The sequence below is a fragment of the Equus quagga genome, chromosome 9 (genome assembly GCF_021613505.1).
Source record: "Equus quagga isolate Etosha38 chromosome 9, UCLA_HA_Equagga_1.0, whole genome shotgun sequence".
Lineage (NCBI taxonomy): Eukaryota > Metazoa > Chordata > Mammalia > Perissodactyla > Equidae > Equus > Equus quagga.
In genome coordinates this window covers 88685792-88709804 of record NC_060275.1, presented here as the reverse complement: position 1 = coordinate 88709804, position 24013 = coordinate 88685792, and the positions used below count along the sequence as shown (strand labels likewise).

The 24013-nt window shown below is 40.6% G+C and overlaps 1 protein-coding gene across 1 annotated transcript in view; it reads right to left on the bottom strand.

Annotated features, from left to right (window-relative positions):
* Positions 1 to 24013, bottom strand: part of MROH2B (maestro heat like repeat family member 2B) — a 56355-nt gene that overhangs the window by 10204 nt on the left and 22138 nt on the right. The window contains exons 18-31 of the mRNA XM_046671214.1: positions 22805 to 22912; positions 19572 to 19688; positions 16923 to 17030; positions 16220 to 16372; positions 13924 to 13950; positions 13086 to 13205; positions 12785 to 12864; positions 7673 to 7808; positions 7483 to 7578; positions 7131 to 7220; positions 6648 to 6768; positions 5152 to 5249; positions 2605 to 2757; positions 325 to 482 (exon numbers count right to left, since the gene is read on the bottom strand). Coding sequence (XP_046527170.1) covers positions 325 to 482; positions 2605 to 2757; positions 5152 to 5249; positions 6648 to 6768; positions 7131 to 7220; positions 7483 to 7578; positions 7673 to 7808; positions 12785 to 12864; positions 13086 to 13205; positions 13924 to 13950; positions 16220 to 16372; positions 16923 to 17030; positions 19572 to 19688; positions 22805 to 22912 — 1565 coding nt within the window. The remainder of the gene's footprint in view (positions 1 to 324; positions 483 to 2604; positions 2758 to 5151; positions 5250 to 6647; positions 6769 to 7130; positions 7221 to 7482; positions 7579 to 7672; positions 7809 to 12784; positions 12865 to 13085; positions 13206 to 13923; positions 13951 to 16219; positions 16373 to 16922; positions 17031 to 19571; positions 19689 to 22804; positions 22913 to 24013) is intronic.

The window sequence follows — 24013 nt, the reverse complement described above, 5'->3', positions numbered from 1 at the left end:
CTAGGGTGATAAGACAGGAAGCTGATAAGGCACAACTCCTTGGAATATGAGCTTTTCCATCTGATCCACTATAAAACCACATTATGTCTAATCAAAATTTTAAGGAGAGAAGGACGTGCTCACGTGCCTGGGGATAATAAGGATGCTTTATTAAATAAGCCAGCATCCTGACCTTGGGTTACTGAGGTTTATTAAGGTCCATCAAGATAGAAACATCTTATTCCGGTAAGATGTTTTCAACCTTTGCTTGCTATCTTTCCTTCAAATCACAAATTCTTCCCCAATGCCTTGAAGGGTGGCCTTTCCTGGGAAAAGGGAGTCTACCTGTCAAAGGGCAGAGGCTTCTGTAAAAGGTTGGCAACAACTGCATCCGTGTGAAAGCTGGCTATCTGGGAGATGGCCTCCAGCATAAACTGAAAACTTTCCTCTTTTTGTCTGAGGACTGGCATGTGATGGTAGATTATGCCCAAGATCTCCAGCAGCTAAAAAGAAAAAGCCAAACAACACATTAAATTGCCATTTTCCCTCTACACAAATGATTTAGGACATGTACGATCAGCATATTATGCATGGGTGGTTGATAAATTATAAATAACGTTAAAAACAATAATTGATTCTTCATATGGTCTATCTCTTTCTTGGGAGGATTATTGATTATTGGTGAATTGAGTGTTTATTCTCAAATCAATTTAGTGAATATTTAGTGACAGGCTGCATTATACCAGGTGTTACACTAAGCACTGTGGGGAATTTACCAAAGATGAATGAGGTGTAGTCCTTTCTCCAAACGAATGAGTGGTCTAATAATGAATATCAGCCATAAACCCAAAGGCCTGTGCACAAGACAGTGTATGGTATACGGGACATATATAGGACCGATAGAGGAATCCAGAAGTAACTGAGGTCACTTTGGAGGGACATCTGGTCTGGGTCTTGAAGGACGGATAGCAATTTCAAAAGTCAAGGTGGAGATGTTGGGAAAGATGACCTCATCAGAAAGAACACAGGTAAAGATGTAAAATCAAAAAGCATGAGCGTAGGCGGAGCACAGAGGATTTTTAGAGCAGTGAAATTATTCTGTAGGATGCTACACTAGTGGATACACGTCCTTATACATTCGTCAATGCCAAGAGTGAACCCTAATGTGAACTATGGACTTTGGGTGATGGCATGATGTGTCAATGTAGGTTCAAGAATTGTAACAAATGTACCACTATGGTGGGGGATGCTGACAGTGGGAGAGGAGGTACATGGGCAGGGACAGGAGGTACATGGGAATGCTATCTTTTGGTCAGTTTTGCTGTGAACCTAAAATGGCTTTAAAAAAATAAAATCTACATAAAAAAATAGCACGATGGTATGAGTGCAAGCAAATGCAGAAAAGATTTCTGGAATAGGAGAATGGTCCAGTTTGGAGCACAGAAAGAATGAGGACAATAACAGGAAGATAACTTGATAGAAAAGATGAAGCCAGATCCTAGAGGTCACTGAGGGCCACCTTTCTGAATTTGGGTGTTAATCTGTGGGCAGTAGGGAATGATATTATACGCTTGGATTTTTGATATGGAGAAGGGCATGTCTATGTTAAAGTATCTACTTCTAGTAGATATTGTTCTCACATATTTTGGACAGACATTTTTAGGTTAAACATGACATGATTACCACAGAGTCTCATTTCAATGATTCTTGGACAGGATTTAAGTCCCTTTTGTAAGCCTTTACCTATTGTGTGAATAACTTCCTTTTATACTAAACACACAAATACATGGACATTCCAAATTTTTTAACCTTTGATTCTCCCATGCCTAGCTCAGTGCCTGCCACATAGTATGTACTCAATAAATATTTTTGAAGAAACTAATTGGAAAGTAATCAGCACAGAGGTCATTTCTAAAAGTCATGCTTTGGAGAGTAATTTAGGGCGGTTGGCTCTGGGCAGTGGGGATCATAACTTCTTTCCCCTATTCTTCTTGAGATGCCTTCATTGAGTTAAAGAACTTTTCCACTTTATTCATCTTTGAATTGCTTGTATTCTGTTTCTGACTTCAAGGAGAGAGGATAGAGCATCACCATAGGGAACTCTTAACCAAGCTTCCTGAATTTAATACTGCTTACCTCTCCAGTTGCAGGAAGGATTAAGGACTTTCCCCCAATCAATTCCCCAATGACAGCCTTCCTTACCGAAAATAAAGCCTAAGGGGTGTAGAAGAGCAGCCTCAAGAGTGGCAGTGGGATTAGAAATTCTACTGGCCCTGAGTGGCCATCTCAGAGTCATTCACGTGGTCACTCTCATCCTTGCAGATCTAAGAATCCGGTTTTCCATAATCCAAGTGCCTTTGGGTCAGACCTACTTCCTCTAGCCAGAGAGCAACAGTTTGGAAAGCTGTTATGATCACAGACTAAAGAGGCCATTGAGACAGGTTGACACAGACACTCAAGATGAGTCTGGTTGTTAATACACAACTTGGGTCTCTGCTGAGGCCTCTTGAGGCTGTGCACGCTCTTGCCTATTGCCCACCAGAGGACAAAGTGAGAAGGGGCGACAGACTTGGCATTTCAGAAGTGTTAGAATTCGCTCAGTTGTCAAACTGGCTGTCAGTTCACCTGATCCTCCAAAGCAGCTCCCTGCTCCTTCAGGGCAGCGATCATCCATATTCCACAGGCCTTTGTACACGTGGGGTTGAGGCTCTCCAGACCATCCAGGGTTTCCTCCAGGAATGTCAGAAGTTCTTCACTTGGGAGGAGTTTACTGACAATCTGAGAATGCACCCAGAAAGACCCACATTATCAACTACTTCGCTTCATATCTGGACACCTGAAACGTGCTGCTACTGTTTGTTTCAGGATATTAGAAACCACTGGGCTTTCCCAACAGTTAGTATATGACTGGGGCCATAGAAACTAGAGCAAATATTGAAATAGGACATAGAAATGACATTAACTCTAAGCAACTTTTTCCTGGAGTTGGTTTGTGTGATTTCATATTTATTGAACCCCAAGCCTTCTAAGGAATTTCCTCTCCAAATCTAAAGTTATAGTATACATAGTAAGGGAAAAATAATGCATAATATTTATATAGCAATTTATATGCTGTAAAATACTTTCATATACATTTCATATATCATAGAAATATGTCTCTCATCTGCCAAAGAATAGCTGAGACTTGAGAATTCAGGAAAATCTATTGCACAGACTTAGTGCCCCACTAAATACCAGATGCCTCTCAGCATGAATTATTATGAGCCCTGTCTTTTGTTCTTCCATGTTTCAATATTGAGTAGTCAATAAAAGTTCAAGAATTTAAAAACTTTGCAATTTTGGTCTCTAAGTACAAGAACTATACAGAATGTGTGGTTGATAGCACTGTGAGAGTATGAGTGTGTATGTTTGCGTGCGTGTCTTATTGAAAAGGAAGGCAGGGAGGTGAAACGTGGCAGTTTAAATGAATTCCAGGAGCATTATCTAGGGCTTTAACCAAGCAAGATGGTCATGAACATGAGTCTGTAGGTATGAAGACATTCCTATCCACAACTGACTTTCTCCTGTATTAAGTGGCCTGATGATGTTTGGTTGAACTATTCTCGAGAGGAATGGTTCCTTTTCATGAGTAGCTGCACATCCCAGCCAGTTTCTGAGTTACCATGGTTCCAAGATCAGACTTATCACCGCGTCTGTTCTATGTAACACGAAATGCCTGTCTGGGGTCCAAGCTCAAAGTTTATCTGTTGGTTTCTCACATTGGGGTAGATGTTGATTTAGGAAAAAAGGAAGGAAGGAAGGAAGGAAGGAAGGAAGGGAACTCAGGTATGTGAGCACCTATCATGCATCAGACTCTTTCTTAGGCATTTGACATATGCTCTCTCCTGTCTCCCAACTGGCTTCTTGCCCACATTCTGATCACCTTCTCGCTGCCGTTGCTGCAGCCACCTTAGTCCAAGCTACCTAATCTCATGCCTGGATTCTTTTAGTTTTGTCCAAACTGACCTCGCTAATTTCACTTTTTGCCAGCCTATATTCAACACAGCAGCCAGATGACCCTTCAGAAATGTAAATCCAATCATGTTCCTCCTTGCAGAATCACCAGCAGCTCACAAAGGCTTTGGCAAACTAGGAAAAGGCACCCTGATCTCAAGATAGTCCACTTCTCTCTGTAAGTATATTGTCATAATGACTGATTTTGTTGGACCCTTTCCTGCCATCTGTGGATAATTGCCATAATGCACTTATAAATCTGCAATGTCTACATTAGGAATGATGCCACCTCACATGAGAGTGCCCTTGTGTGTTTCACAAGTGGCATAGTTGTACGTAGTGGGCCTGAAATCAAAACCCTCTGCTGGCTTTTGATTTCAATTGGAGTAAAAACCAAGGTCCTTCACAAGGCCTGGAAGGCACCTCAGTCAGCCCTTGGCTACCACTTGGGTCTCATTATCCACTTCTTTTTCCACCTCAGGGCTTTTGCACTTGCTATTTCTCCTCTGCCTGGAATGATCTTTTCCAGATGTCTCCATGGTTCTCTCTTTCAGAGTAGGCTTTTCTAGGGGATTATCCTACTCTTACTCTCTATTCCCTTAACTTTATGTTTCTCAATTATAACTACTTGATATGTTATTTCTTTGGCTGACTCCATCTACTAGGATGCAAGCTGAATGAGGGCAGGCATTTTGTCTTTTTCTATTCTTAGAGCCTAGAACAAAGTCTGGCACATGGTAGATGAACAGGGCACATTAGGTGAATGAACAAATGATTGAATAAATGAATGAATTGGCCAACCAATCCTCATAACCACTCTGAGAAGTAAGTTAGGCATTTTTTTGAAGATTAGGAGACTGAGTTTCAAGAAGAGCACACGAGAGCTTATCTGACGGACTCCAGGCCATTATTCCTTCCACTCCACGCCACCGCCTCCCTCACCCCGGAAAGGTCTTTTTGGTTCACAACAATTCCCAGAGTGTAAAATGATCAGTAGCAGGTGCTGACTGGGCCCTTGTGCCCGGAGTTAATAAATGACAGAACAAAGGTCTTTCTTTCGTTCAGCTTGAATGGCTAGACGGTTGCCCTCCTTGGTAGTGGTGAGTACACAGCTTCCTCATTTGAAAACCAACCCAGGATCATCTTTACATCCCTTGGCCAGTCCTCTGTATCTATTACCTTTGCTATTTTAGAAGAAATCTTGATCTGGACATGCACATCATCACTTTGCAGGCCTTCCTGCAAACCCTGCAGTCTTTCCACTTCCAGGCGAATGCCTAAAATCAACGAAGGGAGATGGATGTAAGAGTTCAAAGACCCGATAAGGGCTGAGGATGATGGCTGTATTTTGATGTGACGCTAATTCAGCTGCCGGACGCCTTTAACAAACACACTAAAGCCTGTCTGATGAGATGGTGAGCATAAGACCAAACAGGTATTGAGTAGTTTTTACACGCTGCACACCATACTAAATATAAATACTCTGCATACAATGATCTCATTTATTACTCATAAAGATCACTGGAGGCAGACTCTCCTGTTATTTGCTGATGAGAAAGTTGAGGCAGAGAGATGTGAAGCCATTTGGCCATGGTCATGCAGTGAGTGAAAACAGGAGAGTTGGAATTTGAACCTGGTCTGTCTGATACCAGCGCCCAGGCTCTTACGACTCTGCCATCCCGCTCTCTTTGTTGGAGTTCCATTCTGCGGTGAGACACTTTGGGGAAAATGGAAAGGTAACTATTGTAATAGGAGCATCAGCAACTGCATAAGTGATCGTCAATACAGTTTTTAAATGCAGACTTATTCCATCTCTATTCTAGAGCTGCAGAATGTTTTTCTCTTTTTGACTGACTACTACACATCCCCAACCAAATCCCACCTTTTGGCTTTAACGCATTTTTCTTCTATGAATCTTAGGCTTGTAATAGCTCTGCGTCTCTAGCATCAGAACAGTGCTTGGCACATGGAAAGGCATTCAGTAAATATTTTCCGAGTACCTAAATGAACGAAGAGCTGAACATAGGTATGAGATGGCATTAAAGCTAGACCGAGGGCTCCTGGCTGCACTGGGTGAACCACAGTGCAGAGCTGTTCTTGGTGAGACACCTGCTGTTTTAAGCTAGAAGGAGGCCAGGTTTCAGCCTGAGACTGAGGTTTTAAAGTTCCCTACATTTACTGATGCTGACAGTTATTCACACCTACTCCGAGAGCAGACAGAGGTTCTGTTAGGCAAGCTGGAGAAATCTCCACAACGTTATCTTCAGAGAACTTTGAAAGTCACTTAGCACCAGAATAATGGTGCAATTTCTGCCTGAAGAAAACCATGTAATAGAGGAAGCATTGCTAATATGCCCAATTGCTCCGCAATTTAAATCGGACACTCTCAAAACATTTTCCCTGCTTTAATGGATCTTTATGATGCTTTGGTGTTATCATCTTTATTTTAAAAAAAGAAAAACAGAGCTACCAAGGAAAAAAGACCCAACAGAGACAAATTCTGTGATATAATTAAGGTATTAGAACTCAGAAATGGCTGGCCTGGGGGAAGAGAGAGAGAGAGAAAGAGAGAGAGAAGAGGAAAGAGAGAGACATAGATGTACAAGGAGAAAAAGTGAGAACAAAAGAAAAGAGATATCTTTTCTTCATTTGTGTGTTTCTCATCTTTTGCTCACCTTTTATACAGAACAGACCAATAGCCGAGCTAGCAGCTGCCTGACGGATGGTGGGCAGGGTGTCACAGGAGTGAGGAGCCAGGAGACCGAGGAGCGAGCCGATTTTAAACTCCTCTGGTGCCTGCAGGACAAAGGGGGGGCCCCCAAGGTGATCAGGTGGCTTGATGAGATCCCAGGATATTCCCAACACTGGATACTAAGCCCCTTGTTTTCTCCCTGCAGGTCCTTAGAATGAAATTGAATCTTGAACTTTCCTTTTAAGGGCAGTGGAAAAGCAAGCAAGCATGCAAAGACAACCAAATAGCTCACTCCAGGAGTACTTGCTGCCTCCTGGGGCTAGGGGAGACCTCCCGGGTGGTTCTCTGGAAAGCCCTCCATTCTGGGACTGGAGGTCCATCACGCAGGGCTTTGGGATTCCAGAGGCTTCAGAGATCCTTGCTGTTAGCAAGCAGTGAAATCTATTCATTCCAGGGAATTACGTACCTCAATATCATTTGTCAGCACTTGTGCAGTGATCTGGAAGGCTCTTTCTCTTTCCCACTCTTTTTGTGAAACAAGCCACATTCGGAGAAGCTGTTGGTCAAAGAATAAACATCCTTTCCTTAGTATTCTTCATATTCACTCATTCTCATTCTCTCGCTCTTGCTCTCTCCCTGCCTCTTCAGTAACAGGGTGCTCACCTCCCCCCACACACTTTTTAAGTGGACTGGCCCTATGGGATGGGTTAAGTGGGTCAGGCTGGACGTCTCCCTGTGAAGAGGATGAGGTAGGGTTTGGAGCAGAGCCGCAGAGATGAGGGAATATGGGAATCAGTTTGAGCGGAGGCCCCACTCACGTTAAACATTTCGTGACAGTCGTCTGCTTTCACATTATCCCAGATCATGGTCCGCAGCAGCTTCCCTAGAGCGTCCATGGATCGTTCATAGAGAAACTGAAAGCAAATGTGAGTGTGAGTGTCAGGCTGAGGTGAGAGAGTGAAGGCTCCCTGCAGTTCTTCATTCTCCTCGGGCCTCACCCCCACATACAGTGATGCGCTCCTTGTCCTTGTCTGTCTCGCCCTCATTTTTGAGTTTTTCCAGAGGTGGAAGGGGCAGCAGCCTCCGAATATTCTCTTCAAGAATATTAAGATTGTCATTTAGTGAAAGCTGAGGTTTCAGTTTACTGAAACGAGAACCACGTGGAGGGATGGATATTATGATGACAAACAAAACATAACCCACTAGAGTTCCCAAGAATTGCCAATCACATCTGAAGGGGTCAGATACATTTTCTGACTTGTTGGGATGTCGAGGGAGGTGGTGACAGGAATAGAGAGAGATTGGGGACGTGGAGTCAGACTGTACTGGTGAGCACAGTCAACATGCCTCAGTTCTAACTTATTGGAATGATAAACGTCATTACTTGCTTTGCATTACTTAATCCTTTATTATATGATCTGTGGTAACATTAACCTACTTGCTTTCTTCCACACTTGGTGTGCGCATGTGTGTGTTTGTAAGAGAGAGAAAGAGCAGTGAGTTTTATCAATTTCATATGTTCTTTCATGTTATATGTAGTGTCACACATACTATAGGTTCTTATGAATGCACAATTGAATAAATGATATTGGAATCTTCCTTCCTCCCTCCCTCCCTCTCTCCCTCTCTCTTTTTCTGTCTTTCTTTCTCCCTGACATTTACTAGCGACATCAGGAGGATATAAACAAACTTGGACATAACTTGGGAAAATAAAAATGTTCAATAAACATGAAAAACCCCATTTGTTATTAAATGTAAATTAAGAATACAATAACACTTGTCAGTGAACAAATTAGCAAAGAAAATAAAAATGATGACACTGTCAGGGCAGGGTGAAATTGGTTCTCTCACAGGAGAGTAAAACTCAGTACCAACTGGACAACTCCATCGAAAATGTTAAATGTGCTCATATATGCTGAACAGTCTTCTCATCCTTATTATATGGCTGACTTTTAAAAAAAATCAACTTATTGAGGTATAATTTATGCACAACAAACTACACCCATTTAAAGTGTACAATTAAATGAGTTTTACAGCCATAAAACTACCACTCTACTCAACACAGAACATTCCTATCACTCTCAATTTCCCTTCTGCCCCTTTGCAGTTCATCTCTCCCTCCACCCTGGCCCCAAGCAACCACTGATTTGCTTTCTATCATTAGAAATTAGTTTGCAAGTTCTATAGGTGTCCCATCCAAGTGAGGGTAGCCGTTACCAACATCTGGGTACTGAACACTTGAGTTGTGGCTGGTCTGATTTAAGGTATGCTGTAATTATAAAACTCACTAGACTTTGAAGATTTGCTATAAAAAAAATCATATAAATTGTCTCATTACTTTTTAATATTGAATATATGTTGAAATAATATACTGAACGTATTAGATTAAAAAATAATTATTAAAATTCATTTAACTTATTTCTTTTCACATGTTTAAAAGAGGGTACTAGAAAAATTTTAAATGACTTATGTGAGTTGTAGTATATTTCTACTTGACAACACTGTTCGAGAGCCTGGTTAATTCTTAATTCATCTTCAAAGTTTATTTATTTGAGTTTTCTTCAAACCTCCTTCAACTTTACAAACATGGCAACTTGTGCCTTCCCTTATCTTGCTTCTTACCATATTTTAGAGAAATCATGTGGATGTGTTTTGCATCTGTTTTCCTCAGTAGGCAAAACTCCTTCAGGGCAAGGCTACATTTTGTTCAACACTATCCTTTAGAACCTAGCTCAATGCCTGATACGTGGATGCAACTCAATACTATTTGTTGAACCAACTGTCAACTTTTATAATTAAAAGTTGAGAAGGCACTTTTTGCACAAAGGTGTTCACTAAAGCATTATTTATAGTTTTTAGAAACAAGCCACAATTAAATATAGCAAAAGGAGTTTGGATAAGTAATATGAGGTGTACCTATACAACAAACTATTAGGCAGCTATTAAGAATGATATTTGTTACCTCAACATAACAAAGATCATATATGAAAAGCCCAGAGCTATCACCGTACTCAATGGTGAAAGACTAACAACTTTCCCTCTAAGATTGGGAACAAGACAAGGATGCTTGCTTTTGCCACTTCTATTTAACATAGTACTAGAAGTTCTGGCCAGAGTGATTAAGCAAGAAAAAAGAAATAAAAGGCATCCAGATTGGAAAGGAAGAAACAAAACTGTCTCTGTTTGCAGATGACATGATCTTATATATAGAAAACCCTCAAGACTTCACAACAAAACTATTAGAACTAATAAATTCAGCAAAATTGCAGAATACAAAAATCAATACACAAAAATCAGTTGCATTTCTATATACTAATGATGAACAATGAAAGAAAATTAACAATTCCATTTAAAATAGCATCAAAAAGAATAAAATACTTAGAAATAAACTTGACCAAGGAAGTGAAAGACTTGTACACTGAAAACCACATAACTTTGCTAAAGAAAATTAAAGAAGATAAAAAGAAATGGAAACACATTCCATGCTCATGGATTCTAGTACTTACCATTGTTAAGATGTCCATACTTCCCAAAGCAATATACAGATTTAATGCAATCACTATCAAATTCCGAATGGCACTTTTTGCAGAAATAACAAAATCCATCCTAAAATTCATATGGAATCTCAAAGGATCCTAAATAATCAAAACAATCTTGAAAAAGAACACAGTTAGAGGTCTCATGCTTCCTGGTTTCAAAACTTCTTACAAAACCACAGTAATCAAAAAAGTGTTGTACTGGCATGAACTGACAAACATATAGACCAGTGGAATAGAATAGACAGCCCAGAAATAAATTCTACCATAGGGGGCAGCCCCGTGGCCAAGTGGTTAAGTTAACTCGCTCTGCTTCAGAGGCCCATGGTTTCACCAGTTTGGATCCCAGGTGTGGACCTAACACTGCTCATCCAGCCATGCTGAGGCAGTGCCCCACAGAGCAGAGCCAGAAGGACCTACAACTAGAATATACAACTATGTACTGGGGGGCTTTGGGGAGAAGAAGAAGAAAAAAAAAAGGATTGGTAACATGTTAGCTCAGGTGCCAATCTCTAAGAAAAAAAAAATTCTAGCATATATGGTCAAGTGATTTTCAACAAGGGTTCTGAGACCATTCAATGAGAGAAAGAAAAGTCTTTTCAACAAATGGTTTTGGGAAAAATGGATATCCACACTCAAAAGAATGAAGTTGGACACTTTCCTTATACTATATACAAAAATCAACTCAAAATAAATCAAAGACCTAAATGTAAGAGCTAAAACTATTTAACTCTTAGGAGAAAACGTGGGGGCACTCTTCATGATATTGGATTTGGCAATGATTTCTTGGATATGACATTAAAAGCACAGGCAATAAAAGTACAAATAGACAAATAGGACTACAACAAAATTAAAAACTTCTGTACATCAAAGGACATAATTAATAGAGTAAAAAGACAACTTTTGAAATGGGAGAAATACTTGCAAATCATATATTTGATGAGGGGCTAATATCCAGAATATATAAAGGACTCCTACAACTCAACAACAGCAAAAAATAAAGAACTGATACGAAAATGGGCAAAGGAGTTGAACAGATGTTTCTCCAAAGAAGATATACAAATAGTAAGTATAGGAAAAGATGCTCAAAGTCACTAATCATTTGGGGAAATGCAACTTAAAGCCACAATGAGATACCACCTTACACTCAGTAGGATGGCTACTATTAAAAAAAGCAAACAGAAAATGTGTTGGCAAGAATATGAAAAAATTAGAACCCTTGTGCACTGTTGATGGGAATGGAAAATCGTGCCACTGCTATAAAAAACAGTATGGTGGTCCCTGAAAAAATTAAAAATCAAATTACCATCTGATCCAGCAATCCTACTTTTGGGTATATACCCAGAAGAATTCAAAGCAGGATCTGGAAGAGATATTTGCCTGCCCAAGTTCATAGCAGTCTTATCCATAATAGCCAAAATGTGAAAACAACCCATCAGATGAATGTCCATCAGACGAATAGATTAACAAAATATGGGATACACATAAAATGAAATATTATTTGCCCTTATAAAGGAATGAAGTTCTGATGCATGCTACAACATGGATGGATCTTGAGGACACTATTCTAAGTGAATAAGCCAGGTACCAAAAGACAAATATTGTATGATGTCTGTTACATGAGGTACTTAAACTTGAGGAGTTTACCTTAAACATGAGGAGTATAAACTTCACAGAGACAGAAAGCAGAATGGTGGTTGCCCGGGGCTGACGGGAGGAGGGAATGAAGAGCTGTTGTTAACAGGTATAGAGTTTCCGTTTTGTAAAATGAAGAGTTCTGAAGATCAGATGCACAACAGTGTGAATGCACTTAACACTCCTGAACTGTACACTTGAAAATGGCTAAGATGGTAAATTTTGTGTTATGTGTATTTTACCACAATTAAAAAAATTTTAATGGGGAAAGAATAACGTTTGTTAAGAATTGGTAATAATGTGGAAACATGTAAGGCAAAATGAGACAAAGCAGGATGAGAAATCATATGCAGAGTAGAACCCCAACTCTGTAACCAGGAGGGAAGACCAGAAGCAAAGACTTGAAGGAAATATACCAAAATGTTGACAACAGGGGGAGGATTAGGGTGATTTTTATTATTTCTAAAAACTTTCTATAGTTTCCAAGTTTTAACAGTGAATTTCTATTTTTTTTTTTTTTTTTTTTTTTTTTACTGCAGGGGAAAACATTATTTTAAAAATTTGCTTCAATTTATTTTCTCCTTCAGGCTTGTTGCTGCCAGCCAACTAGGACGTGATTAAAGCTTTCATAAGTTTTTAATGGGAAGAGTAAAATTTGCCTCCAGGCCAAGACCTAGGAAGAGAAATTTCCCTTTGCACAGAAATTTCAGTTCTCATATATCAATAAATCTGACTCATTAAGTAGCTCCTTAGGCCCTGCCAGTCATCAAATAATCAGCCTCTCAGGCAGTTCTGTAACTCCGGAAAGAGAAAAAGCCCCTATTTAAAATAACCCATTGATGAACTGAGTTCATTTCTGGGAGGGTGTGCTGACGGATAAGTCAGTTCATCAGGAGGTGGATATGGGGGAGGAAACATTTTTTCAATGAGAACCACAGCAATTCTCTACCTGAGGTATCTGATGGCGATTAAGGCTTTCCACCGAACAGGGCTGGCTAAGGAATCCAGGGGCTCGTCTCTGATGAAGTCCTGCAACACAAACAAGGAGGTGAAGTGTCTCAGAAAGGATCAGGGGAGCTTCTAGATGCAGCTGCAACCTCATGGGACCGTTGGGTGTCCTATGGCAGAAATACGGCAGAGATATGTTCCTTGGGGCTGGCAAGTAGTTTAACTCATATTTTAAAAGAGAGCCTTGTACTCTTGGTAATGGACTTCTCAGGGCCTTGCCGGTGTCCTCTCTGCACACTCACCAGCATGTAACCCAGCAGGACCTCCTTGTAGGAAAACTTGAACCCTTGATCCTCAGCATCTTGGACAGCTATGCCAATCTCAGTGATACTTCTTGTGAAACTCATTTGCACATCCATGTCCTAAAGGAAAATGATTCATGGTGCAAGCCAAGGTCTTAGGCACCACAGCTGATTTTATAAACACTTGACCTAGGGTTGAAATCCGTGCCCAGATAGGAGCAAGAATCTCTGCTCCTTTTGCCATCTCTACCTGAGTCTAAGACGTAAGTTTCAGGGAAGTTGAAAAACAGAGGTCAATCTCCAACCACCTCCTCCCCTCATGGATGAGGTTTCTTTACAGCAATGGCTTTCAAACTTTTGTGACCATAAACCACAGTAGTAAACAGTCTACAGTTCCACCCAGTACTTACATGTACAAAATATATATAATGTATAACTGAAATAAAAGTTTTGTGATACTTATCACTATATGCAATGTACTCTTCTATTTCCTTTTATTTCATTACAAAACATTTACTGGTTGTGATCTATTAGATCTGCTAAATTGATTTCATGGTCTACTGGTGGGTCACAACCTACAGTTCTAAAAACACTGCTCTAGTTTATAGCCTAACTTCCAAACCATCTGAAACCAAATACAGCTCCTTGTTCCGTCCTAGACTAGGCTCAGGGATCCTGGCTTCAGAATTGGATTACTTTGTTATAGACTGCGAACCTTTCCTCGGGAATCAAATCAAGAGGATATCTATGCTTACTCGCCTTCCAGGGAGCATGATTTATATTCAAATATATTTATATTCAAATATATGTATTCAAATATATTAAATAAATTGCATACCTTGTTCATCACAGACATGCCCAGGACCTGAAAAACCAAAGTGAAAACAGATACTAGAGCAGCAGTTAGAGTTCCCTCACCCCAACAGAAAGACCCATCCACTAGCCTGAAGGGCAACAGCGAAGCAGGACAAGGGGCGGGGCCGTCCGCTTCCTCCTCCATTTTCAAAGTGATACCTTGTACATTCGCAGATCCTTTCCCCCAAGTGAGTCATGACCAAGCTACAGAAGGCAGCATCAAAATGTCAAGGCTTTGGGTTTTCAGCCTTCACAGTCAGTTTCAAGAGGTTCTGCCAGACTTTGGTAAGAAAAAGGGAAAAGGCTCTTGGGGGAAAGAGCAGTGAAAAGTTACAAAATGAAAGTTAATAGGGCAGCTAACTTTGGAACTGAGAATACAGTCAGTTCTGCTGTAACACTTGTGTTGAAAATGCAAATCTGTTCCAAGGAAATCGATATAGGAGGGAACGCTTTGAGCATATACTGAGTTTGTGTTTCTTATGCACCCTTTTTTCTGTGACAGCAAGAAGGTGCACCAGCAGAACTGAGTCACGTAGGAATACTCAAAGCGCACACACACGCAAGCACACACGCACGACTTCAGACATGTGTGTGTTATGAGCCACTCCCATCCAAATCTGGCCTTACAACTGTCCTTCAGATTTCAGGTAACCCTCCTTCCCGCCACCATCTCATAATAACTCACAATTTTCACAACTGACTTCAAGTGTTTTTCAAGAAAAAGTGCCACAATTTTTTATAGCATTTTTGTATTTCTTAATTAGTTTTTTAAAAATTGTTTTTAAAATTAGATTCCTGTCTTTTTAATATGTCATTGATGGGGTCTTTGAAAGTTGTGCCTCTCACTTCGTTCCCCCATAATCTCTATGGTTTTCCTTGTACTATCTTGTGCATTTCTTGTGTTATAGCAGAACTTGAAAGTATACATTCTTCTTTATTTAAAACATCTTTATCTCTTTCCTTTATTTTTATCATAATTTTTCTCAATGATGGACTAAAAATTAATGTAATGTAAAACATCTTTTTTAAATGATGTTTTTGGTTCTCATCAGTTCTTATTAAATTTTGGGTACATCGGAATCACCTTTCAAGGAGCGTGTTAAAAATACAAGTGATCCATCTCTGAAGATGGTGATTCATTAGGGCTCTCTATTTTTAATAGACTTTCCAGGTAATTCTCATGCAACTGAAGTGTGCAGGTCACTGCCCTCCCCTTTCCACTAACATATACTTAGATCTATGATATCGTGAGCTCCCTAGGATTCCATTCTTATCACATACACACGTGAACAAATGTCAAGAGCACAGATTTATCCAATAGTTGGTTTGAGGAGGGCACAGAAGAGGAGATAAGGGAGCGTCAGGTACAGTCCCTAGCATCAAGGTGCCGACAAGCTAATGAGGGAAGCAGATGTGCACGTAATCAATGAAAGCTCCGCAGACCTGGCTGTGGACAAGAATCATTCGTAAATCTTTTAAAAATAAAGATGTCAGACTCCACCCCAGACCTACTGAATCAACTTCCATAGAAAATGACTCTGGGAAGCTATACTTTACACTTGATCCCTAGGTGACTCTTAGGTGGCTAACTTGGTACTGTCAGCAAAATGGCTGAATTGACAATAGGTATAAAGCACTTTACTAAGGATACAAAAAGGTCCTATGGGAAACAGAAATGATCAGAGGAATTCCAACTCAATGCGGTGGTTCCAAGGCAGGGACGTTCTTGGCATGTCTGAGGAACATCAGGGATGCTCAGCGTGGCTGGGATGAGTGTGGAGGGGGAAAATAGCACAACATGAGGTGGATTGAGTAGATTGATATATGACGTATTTTATTCATTTAAAAACATAGATGTGGCACTTAGCATTTGTGAGGCACTGTTTTAGGTGGTTTATCAATATTACCACGTAAAAGGTTAAACAACTATTACAGGCAGACTATTACAGGGAAGTAACAAGTCAGCTGCCCTACGGTAGTGCAGGAATGATTATTTTCAGTTCAAAGGCGGTGAGACCACTATGGGTACAACTGATCTAGGAAGGCATCCTGGAGTGGGAAGACATGAACTGCCCGAGGTCTTAGGAAAGAAACAAACCACCTAACCCTGTTTCAGAATAAATTTCTCTGTTCCCGTATGTTCTCATCCTCCAAACATACCAGATCTTATCTTTCCTTTGGCCTGTATCCTTTGAGCATGAAAATTCCCAAGAGCTGAGCCCCTCCAAGGTTTGGATACTCCAACCTGGAAAACGAGGCAGCCCTGTGTTGACCGTTACCTGAGAGCACTGGCCATAAAGAAACAGGACTTGGGATACAATGTCTTGGTCGAGCCTGGTGAGGAGTTGAGTCTTGGGAGCGTGGAGGGCCACTACTCCGTAGATCACCATGACGTCGGTCTTGGTCAGGCTCTTTTTCCCAGAAAAAATACCCTGAAGATGAGGAAAGAGAGATGAAAATTATGACTGAAGGAGTTTCCTTTTCGCTCACGTTTTTTCTTAATCCTATGGACCACTACCGAGATTAAGAAGTGGGACAGGGATGATTAAAATTAGTCTAAAACTGATGCTCTTGCTTGTCCAAATTGAAACACCTAGGATTGTGCTGTGGAGCTCTCCAGCTTTAACAGAGGTATCTGTGAGAAGCTTGAGTTAATTTTTACTTATTGAGTCCCTCTCCTTCAGGGAAGTAGAGTGTATGCAATGGAAAGGGTCCATGAGGCCCGAACAGCTGGCAGAGGGACAAACCTAGGCACACACAGGGTTCCTTAGGCCCTTCCAGGTCAGCATTAGTGACAGGAAATGGAGTCAACTTGTTATATAGCTGGTCATTCTACAGGGCCTGGGCTCAGACAGTTCTGACCTGGAATGAAGATCTGGGGGCAAGAATAAGCATAATACGGAGAAGGGATATTCATTGAGCGAATCGGTGTTCGTTCTTGCAACGACCTAGTGCTTTGGAGTGGAAGATTATTCTTTTTACCTTACATCGATTCATGAAAAACTTTTCCCGATCTTGGAATGTTTTAAGAACTTTTAAAACAATATCGAAGTGTTTCTCGGCACAGTAGCCTAAAATTGATGTTATTCCCTAAAATCAGAAAAGATATGAGATTTTGAGTTTTACTGGGCAACAAATATTTATTGAGCACCTATTGTGTGTCAGGCACTCTTCTAGGTGCCGGGGAGACAATAGTGAACAGAACACACTGACTCCCTGTCCTTGTGGAGTGTACAACCTTGTGGAGTGTGTGACAGTGACATTAAGTAAACCCATCAATTCAGTAAACATGTAAATGTATGTTAGAATGTTACATACTGATAAGTGCTACGGAGATAAGAAAAGAGAATAGAGACTGCAGGTTTGGGGGAGCTTGCAGAGAAGGCCTCATTAACAGGTAACATTTAGCAGAGCCCTGAAATAAGTGAGGGAATGAGCTATTGGACTATCTGGGAAGAACAGTTCCAAACTGTGAGAAGGTGAGTGCAAAGGCCCTGAGGTACACCAAGGGAGACCAAGTGAATGATCAAGGAGAAGAGCAGTGCAAGATGAGGTCAGAGAGGAGGTAGGGGTTGGTTTGAGTGGGGCCCTTTAGACTGCATTCAAGATTTTGTATTTTTTTTCTTAGATTGGTGGAAAGCCCAGGGCTGTTTTTTGAGCTAGAGTTGACTGACATTTACAAAGGATCACTCTGCTGCTAAAGCTTTGTTATATCTTAAGTGGTTAAGTTTTTGAACACTGGTAGCTCCTGTTGCACTCTCTAAGGTTATCTTCTCCTTACCCACATTGTCCCCTCTCCAATTCTCTAGGCCCAGGCTGATTTCACCACAGTACCTACATGGCAGTTTGTTCATGAAACCTGTTAAATTTCACTTGGTTGCATAACCCCGCTAGAGTCACTGTGAGAACTCAGGGACTAGACCATTGTCACCAAGGTCTCAAACAGCACTGTTCTTGGTCCTTGGATGTCAGGCCACACATCCTCCATCACCAGAAGATGCCTGGAAGAATTCCTTAAAGGCTTCTGGCCTGACATCGCTGTGCTCCTTGGTCATGGCTTAAGATACAAACCTGTCTGTATCTTTTATCCTCTTTGTGCTCCCGCCTCATAATGCTCTGTGTTTCTCCTCTCTCAACTCATCTTCCTAACTTCTTGTCTCCTTCCCCAACTTTTCCACTCTGTGATCTGTGTCCCATTGTCCTTCTGTCATTTAAGTCTGGGAAAACCCAAGCCCTGGATAAATTTGACTCTCTAATTTACTGATCACCTGTCCCCACACCTGGTCTTCTGGATGCTGCTAGAGAACAAGTGACACCACAGAGACAATCAGTAGCAGTAGAAGATGATTTCAACCCCAACTGGGCACTCAAATCTGCATACTTTCCCTTGGTCTTATTTCTCTCTCCAGTTTCTCACAGTTGCATTCTTAACCTTAAATTTCCTCCCCTGAAACTTCTCACTCAGCCCTCTCCAGGAATAGGAGCTTCGAGAAGCCTTCTATTTTCCCTTATTTCACTTTGGAGGCACCTGAGGAATACAGATAGTATGTTGTGGAGCCAAGATTTGAGTCCAGCTAGTCTGATGCCAGAATCTGGGCTCCGGCGTTATGTGAGCCATGCTTAGGAGACAGAAAGTCAATGGGCTCATGAGATTAAGAAAGTTGTGTATTAACACCTTACCCACCTAGAAGTCATTTACTAAGTGACTCAGTGTGGGGGACACACTCGAGAACTTGAAGTGAAGTTAAATGAAAAAGGAATTTGAAAAACTCAAATGGAAGTCACAAAGTTTGTGAAACCCTCAGACCTTGAATGAGAGTCTGATTGTGTGCTCATATCTAAAATAAACGTTCTTTGTTTCCTATCCTATAGCAGAAGTAAAAGGGCAACTTGGATGGGGAAAGTGGTGTTAGAAACACCAAGAGCAATAAATGACAAGTGAATATTTGACAAGAAAAAGAAGGAACAATAGCCATACAAGAGCAGTTTCAAAACTTCAGTAAGTTTAGTGGTTTCCGGACATTTACTATTGGAGAAAGAACCCTAAACACCTCATAATTTCTGAGGAGAGTATGTAACACAACACATTAAATAAAATAATTTATTTTATACTAGGCAGTCTTTATTAGCCTGAGGAGTTTTCTTTTTCGTTTTTTTTCAAATATACATCCTCTCTCTCCTCCACATTCACATGTCCTCTCCAGTCTAGGCTAGGATGGGGAATAGGTAAAAGGGCTTTGCCAAAGCTCTCCAGGTTCCACTTATATTCACTCTAGGTTGAAAACCAATGGTATTATAAGATTACCTTTCGCTTGTAAATTCAATGATTTTGATGTTTATGATCATACTCTTAAGTTATAAAGCCAATGCCAAAATATATTAAAGATGCTCATGTTGAGTAAGAAGGATTGAAATTCATTTTTCAATATTTTCACAAACCTGGTTAAATAATGGAGTATCAATATTTAAACAGGAAAGTGTCGTTTTCCTGAAAACTTCTGTTGGACTATTCTGAATGTATTTGTGGATAATTTTGAATAAGCGAGACATTATCATAAGAACTGTCAGAGGTTTTCTGGGTGGAATGAATTCTCTTTGTCCTAAGAGGAAATTGAGAGAAAGGAGTCCCACCTGTCGTTGGTCTCCCAGTTGGTTGGGAGAAATCAGAAATTCCCTAATCTGTGAGCTTACAAAGTCTGTATCTTGGCAGGATGCTAAGGTGGTTCCCAAGGCTTTCCAAAGGAATCTCTGGAAAACAAAAGACAAGCACCAGAATGTTAAAGACTGGAAAGCAAGACTCTAATGAAAAGTGGAGAGTTAAAACAGTCATCCAAAGGAAAGGAATTGGGGTGACTTAATGACTGCTTAATAACCGTGCACTTCAAGTATCATTTCTTCTTGAAAGTGTCCTGTCCCCCAGGCTCTGTCCTTTACCTGTGCCCTCCTCTTCACACCTCCATGGTTGTGCCCCGCCATTGCAATGCCTTTCGTTCCCTCTTGTAATTTATTACTTTCTTGTTTGTCTCTATGCTCAGAATTTCAGTCCTTGGTAGCAGATGGTCTTATTGATTATCTCCAGTATATAGTCACTGGTAGCAAATAAATGCTTGATAAATGCTTATTGAATAAACATGCTCAATGAAAATAGGGTTATTTTGAAGATGCCATCATATATTCTCAACCTCCAAAGTATATCAACTTAGTTTATGGTTTAGGAGATTTAACCTATAACAGTTTTGAAAATAATACTTTGTGCACTCTACTGTTCTCTCTCTCCCAGGAGTAGAGAAAGTGGTCCAGAAGTGCTGTCAGAAAGGTGTTAAGGGTGAAGAAAAGTCACATCTGAACTGATGCATACACATCATGTCTTTAGTAAGGAACTCTCAGTAAATCGGGGAGGGAAAGCACCCAGTGGGTGAACATTGGTGAGAGAGAATGTGTGGAATCATTGTGTGGCTTCCATCTCCCTGAGAGGAGGTAAGAATATCAAATTCGTCATGCTAACCTTGTCCTGGTTACTTCTGCAGTGTCAGGATGGAGAAAAAGCAAGTAGGTAGACATGGTTTCCACTTATCTTTCATTAGAAGTCATGCAAGGTTTAGAGGCATGACAAGGGGAATGGGGTAGCCCAGCTGTGGCTTATGTTTGACCACCACAACACATGCCTGGATGTAAATATGTATATGTGCATCTATACAGCTATATAATACCAGATTGGCAACTTTTTATTTAGAATGCCCTTCTTGTCACATACAGGAGAGAAAACTGGCCAGTTGGAGGTCCACTCCAAGGACTTGGCAGACCTCAAAGGATGGAGCTATTGAGTGGTCATTATTGATTAGAAGGGATCTATGGCACAGGAAGAAAAGAAAACATAGTAGTAACAGATGGAGCTCAATTAGTACCTTTAGGAGCAATTGTACAGATCAGCCTGACTTGGGGTAAGAGGGAGACATGAGGTGATAATACAGGTGGATCAACTACCAGAGTGACAGTGGCCTTGATCAGAGTGACAATCTGACACTTCTCTTGGTTGTCCAGGCAAGAGGTTCCTTTAATAATGGAATGACAATGAGGAAACTGATTACAACACTGGAGTAAAGTTAAGGCCAAAGCTGCTAGAGTCTATTTACCTCCAGCTTGGAAGAAGGATAGGGAAGAGTCTGGAAAAGTCTTGCACTGTGAAAAAAATTGATGTAACGAAGGGGAAAATGTGACTTGTGTGTAAAGGGTTAGCCTCAGTGCCTCTCAGTACTGCTGACCTGTTGCTTCTCTGCTGAATTTGGACAGATTCAGCGTGTAGTGCATTCTTGCTTTGGGGCTTGGCAAGGAATCCCAGAAATCAGGAACTCAGAACTGAGAAAAAATGTGGTCAATTGCAAAAGTAGCCACAACCTTTCTACCCCACTGCTATCCAAGCCTTTTTGATATGTAGCTCCTTCCATCAAGAAGAATGTATTCCTCCATTCCTAGAATCTGGGCTGGCCTTGTGACGTGCTTTGGCTGAAAGAATGTGGCAGAAGTGATGGTGTGCCTATTCTGAGCCTAGACCTCAAGAGATCTTGCCACCACCATGCGAGCAAGCCTGGGCTAGCCTGCTGGAGGATGAGAGACTGAAAAGAACAGAAAAAAACTGTCCTAGTTAAGGTCATCCCAGACCAGCCAATCCCTAGTGTACCCCAGTGAAACGAGTTGAGATCATAAGACTGCCCAGCTTAGCTCAGCCCAAATTGCTAACCTACAAAATTGTAAGCTAAATAAGTGGATATTATTTTAAGCCACTAGGGGTGGTTTGTTATGCAGCTAAAGCTCATTGGTACATTCTTACTTTTCTGGTGTTAAGTGTAATGGTTGAGAGCTCATTGCTTGAATTGCTCTGCCTACCCATGCCACCATTATCCTGGACTAATCTTATGGGTCTGGAAGCTGTGGAATGAATGGTATTACATGAGATGCACAAGGCTTGTTCACGTATAATAAGATGTGTCTGCAGGCTTGATAGACCAGTTTGGAGAATCAGTACTCTGTGTAAAATCGAGTCAATCAGTGGGGGGAATTTTGAAAATTACATATGAGAGTTGTAAATTGATAATAAAGAAGTTGTGGGAAGAGACACTTCATACTAGAACTGATGAGTTAGGAAATGTTTTTCCTGGAAAAAAAATTAGGAATGATATAACCATAAGGATAACTATGATCTACTTTTATCAGGCATGTGCCTTGTGTCAGGCACTTCGCCTCATTGCACCCTCATAACACTACAACTCTCAGCGATGAGTATAATTTCCATTTTATTGGAAAGTATATTGAGGCTCCAGAGAGGGTAAGTAATTTACCTAAAGCTACATAGCCCTAAGTAGAAGAAACTGGATTCAAACTCCCTTTGGAATGGATGGCTACAATGTGGAAGGTTAGGTAGAGACCACTTGGAGGCAGAGGAATGAAAGAACTAGCCTTCAAGCATTCTTTTAGCTCTAAGATTTTGTTAAACTGTAGTAGATTGTTTCTCCTAGCCAACCCACAAGATTGGCCCAGTGGAAACGAAGACATAAGCTGACATTAAACCAGTGCTATGCCAGGGACTACTATTTGCCTTCCAGTACCCATCATTCTTCCTTCTCTAGAAGAGAACCCCTGAATTTTAGTCAGGCATGTATTTATCTCAAAGGCACTATATTTCGCAGTTTTCCTTGCAGACAGATGCAGCCTCGTGAGTAACTTTTGGTCAAATGTAAGGCGAAGACAAGGTAACATTTTTCTGATGACTCCTCCCTCCTTTTGGTTGCAGTACAGACAAGGTGGAACTTGAGCAGCCATTTTAGATCATAACGTAGAAGCTGAGATTCCTTAGCTGAAAAACCAACCTTCTCAACGGAGGTGTTGCCGTAACTGCCCATTTGCTGGCTGAAATCCCGACTCAGTTGAACGGTCCAGGCTACGTCACTGATTTTCCATAAAGATTCTTTGAGCAACTATTGTAGGAAGTGAAAATTAGATATGAAAGTGACTGTTTAATGCGCTTTCTTGGTAATTTTTTGTTATCTTTTAAAAGTATAAATATCTACTAAATGGATTATTCCTTTTCCCATAAAAATATTGGTTACCTTGGAACTCTTCCTCTTAGTTTATTTTAAAAGCCATATTTTGCAATGTCCCTAATTCTTGTTAAGAATAAGATACACAGGGCATGGAAGTAATTCCATGTAAGCGCCTTTTTTTTTCCTTTTGAGCAAAAATTACTGAAAGACTTAAAATAGAAACTAATCCAATCTGAAACTTAAATTGAAGTTAACATTTTTCAAGTTTTAAGTGGATTTGCAAAAACTCCATTTGTCAATGTTAGCTTGTTTTATTACATACTAAGAAAAAGGGGACATTTTTGGAATAAAGAATTAAACGTCTTGAAGAATCAATTAGCTGCACAGGGACATTTTGCTAACTTCAACTCTAGTAACTAAATATTCCTGGTTTCACCAATTGTTCTGAGCTAAGGCCACAATTAGTCATCTGAACCCATGTCCTTCTTCGTTGAACAATGCATAAAAAGGTGTTTTTGTCTTTTTGGAGGACAAAATCTATTGCTATTTCTAAAATTTATTATTTCTCCTGTATTTTCCGTACTTTAAGCTTAGAAGAGGATACTTCATGTCAAAGCCAATGAAAAGATTTGTATGCATTTTCTTATTGGGAACTCATTCAGTGGGTCTTTTGAAGAGAAGAAATTAAATAACCTTGGAAGTTTAGGGGAAGAAGGCACATGCAAACAGCTTTGGAAAAAGAAGTCAAGAAGTACACTTAAGATTGGAAAAGGAAAAGGAACTGTTCTCAAGGCTTCCCTCTAGAGAAAGGACCTTCTTTACTAGTAAGAACACTTATTGAAAAATGGTAGGGGCTGGTCCCGTGGCCGAGTGGTTAAGTTCGCGCACTCCGCTGCAGGTGGCCCAGTGTTTCACTGGTTCAAATCCTGGGCCCGGACATGGCACTGCTCATCAAACCACGCTGAGGCAGCGTCCCACATGCCACAACTAGAAGGACCCACAACAAAGAATATACAACTATGTACCGGGGCGGGG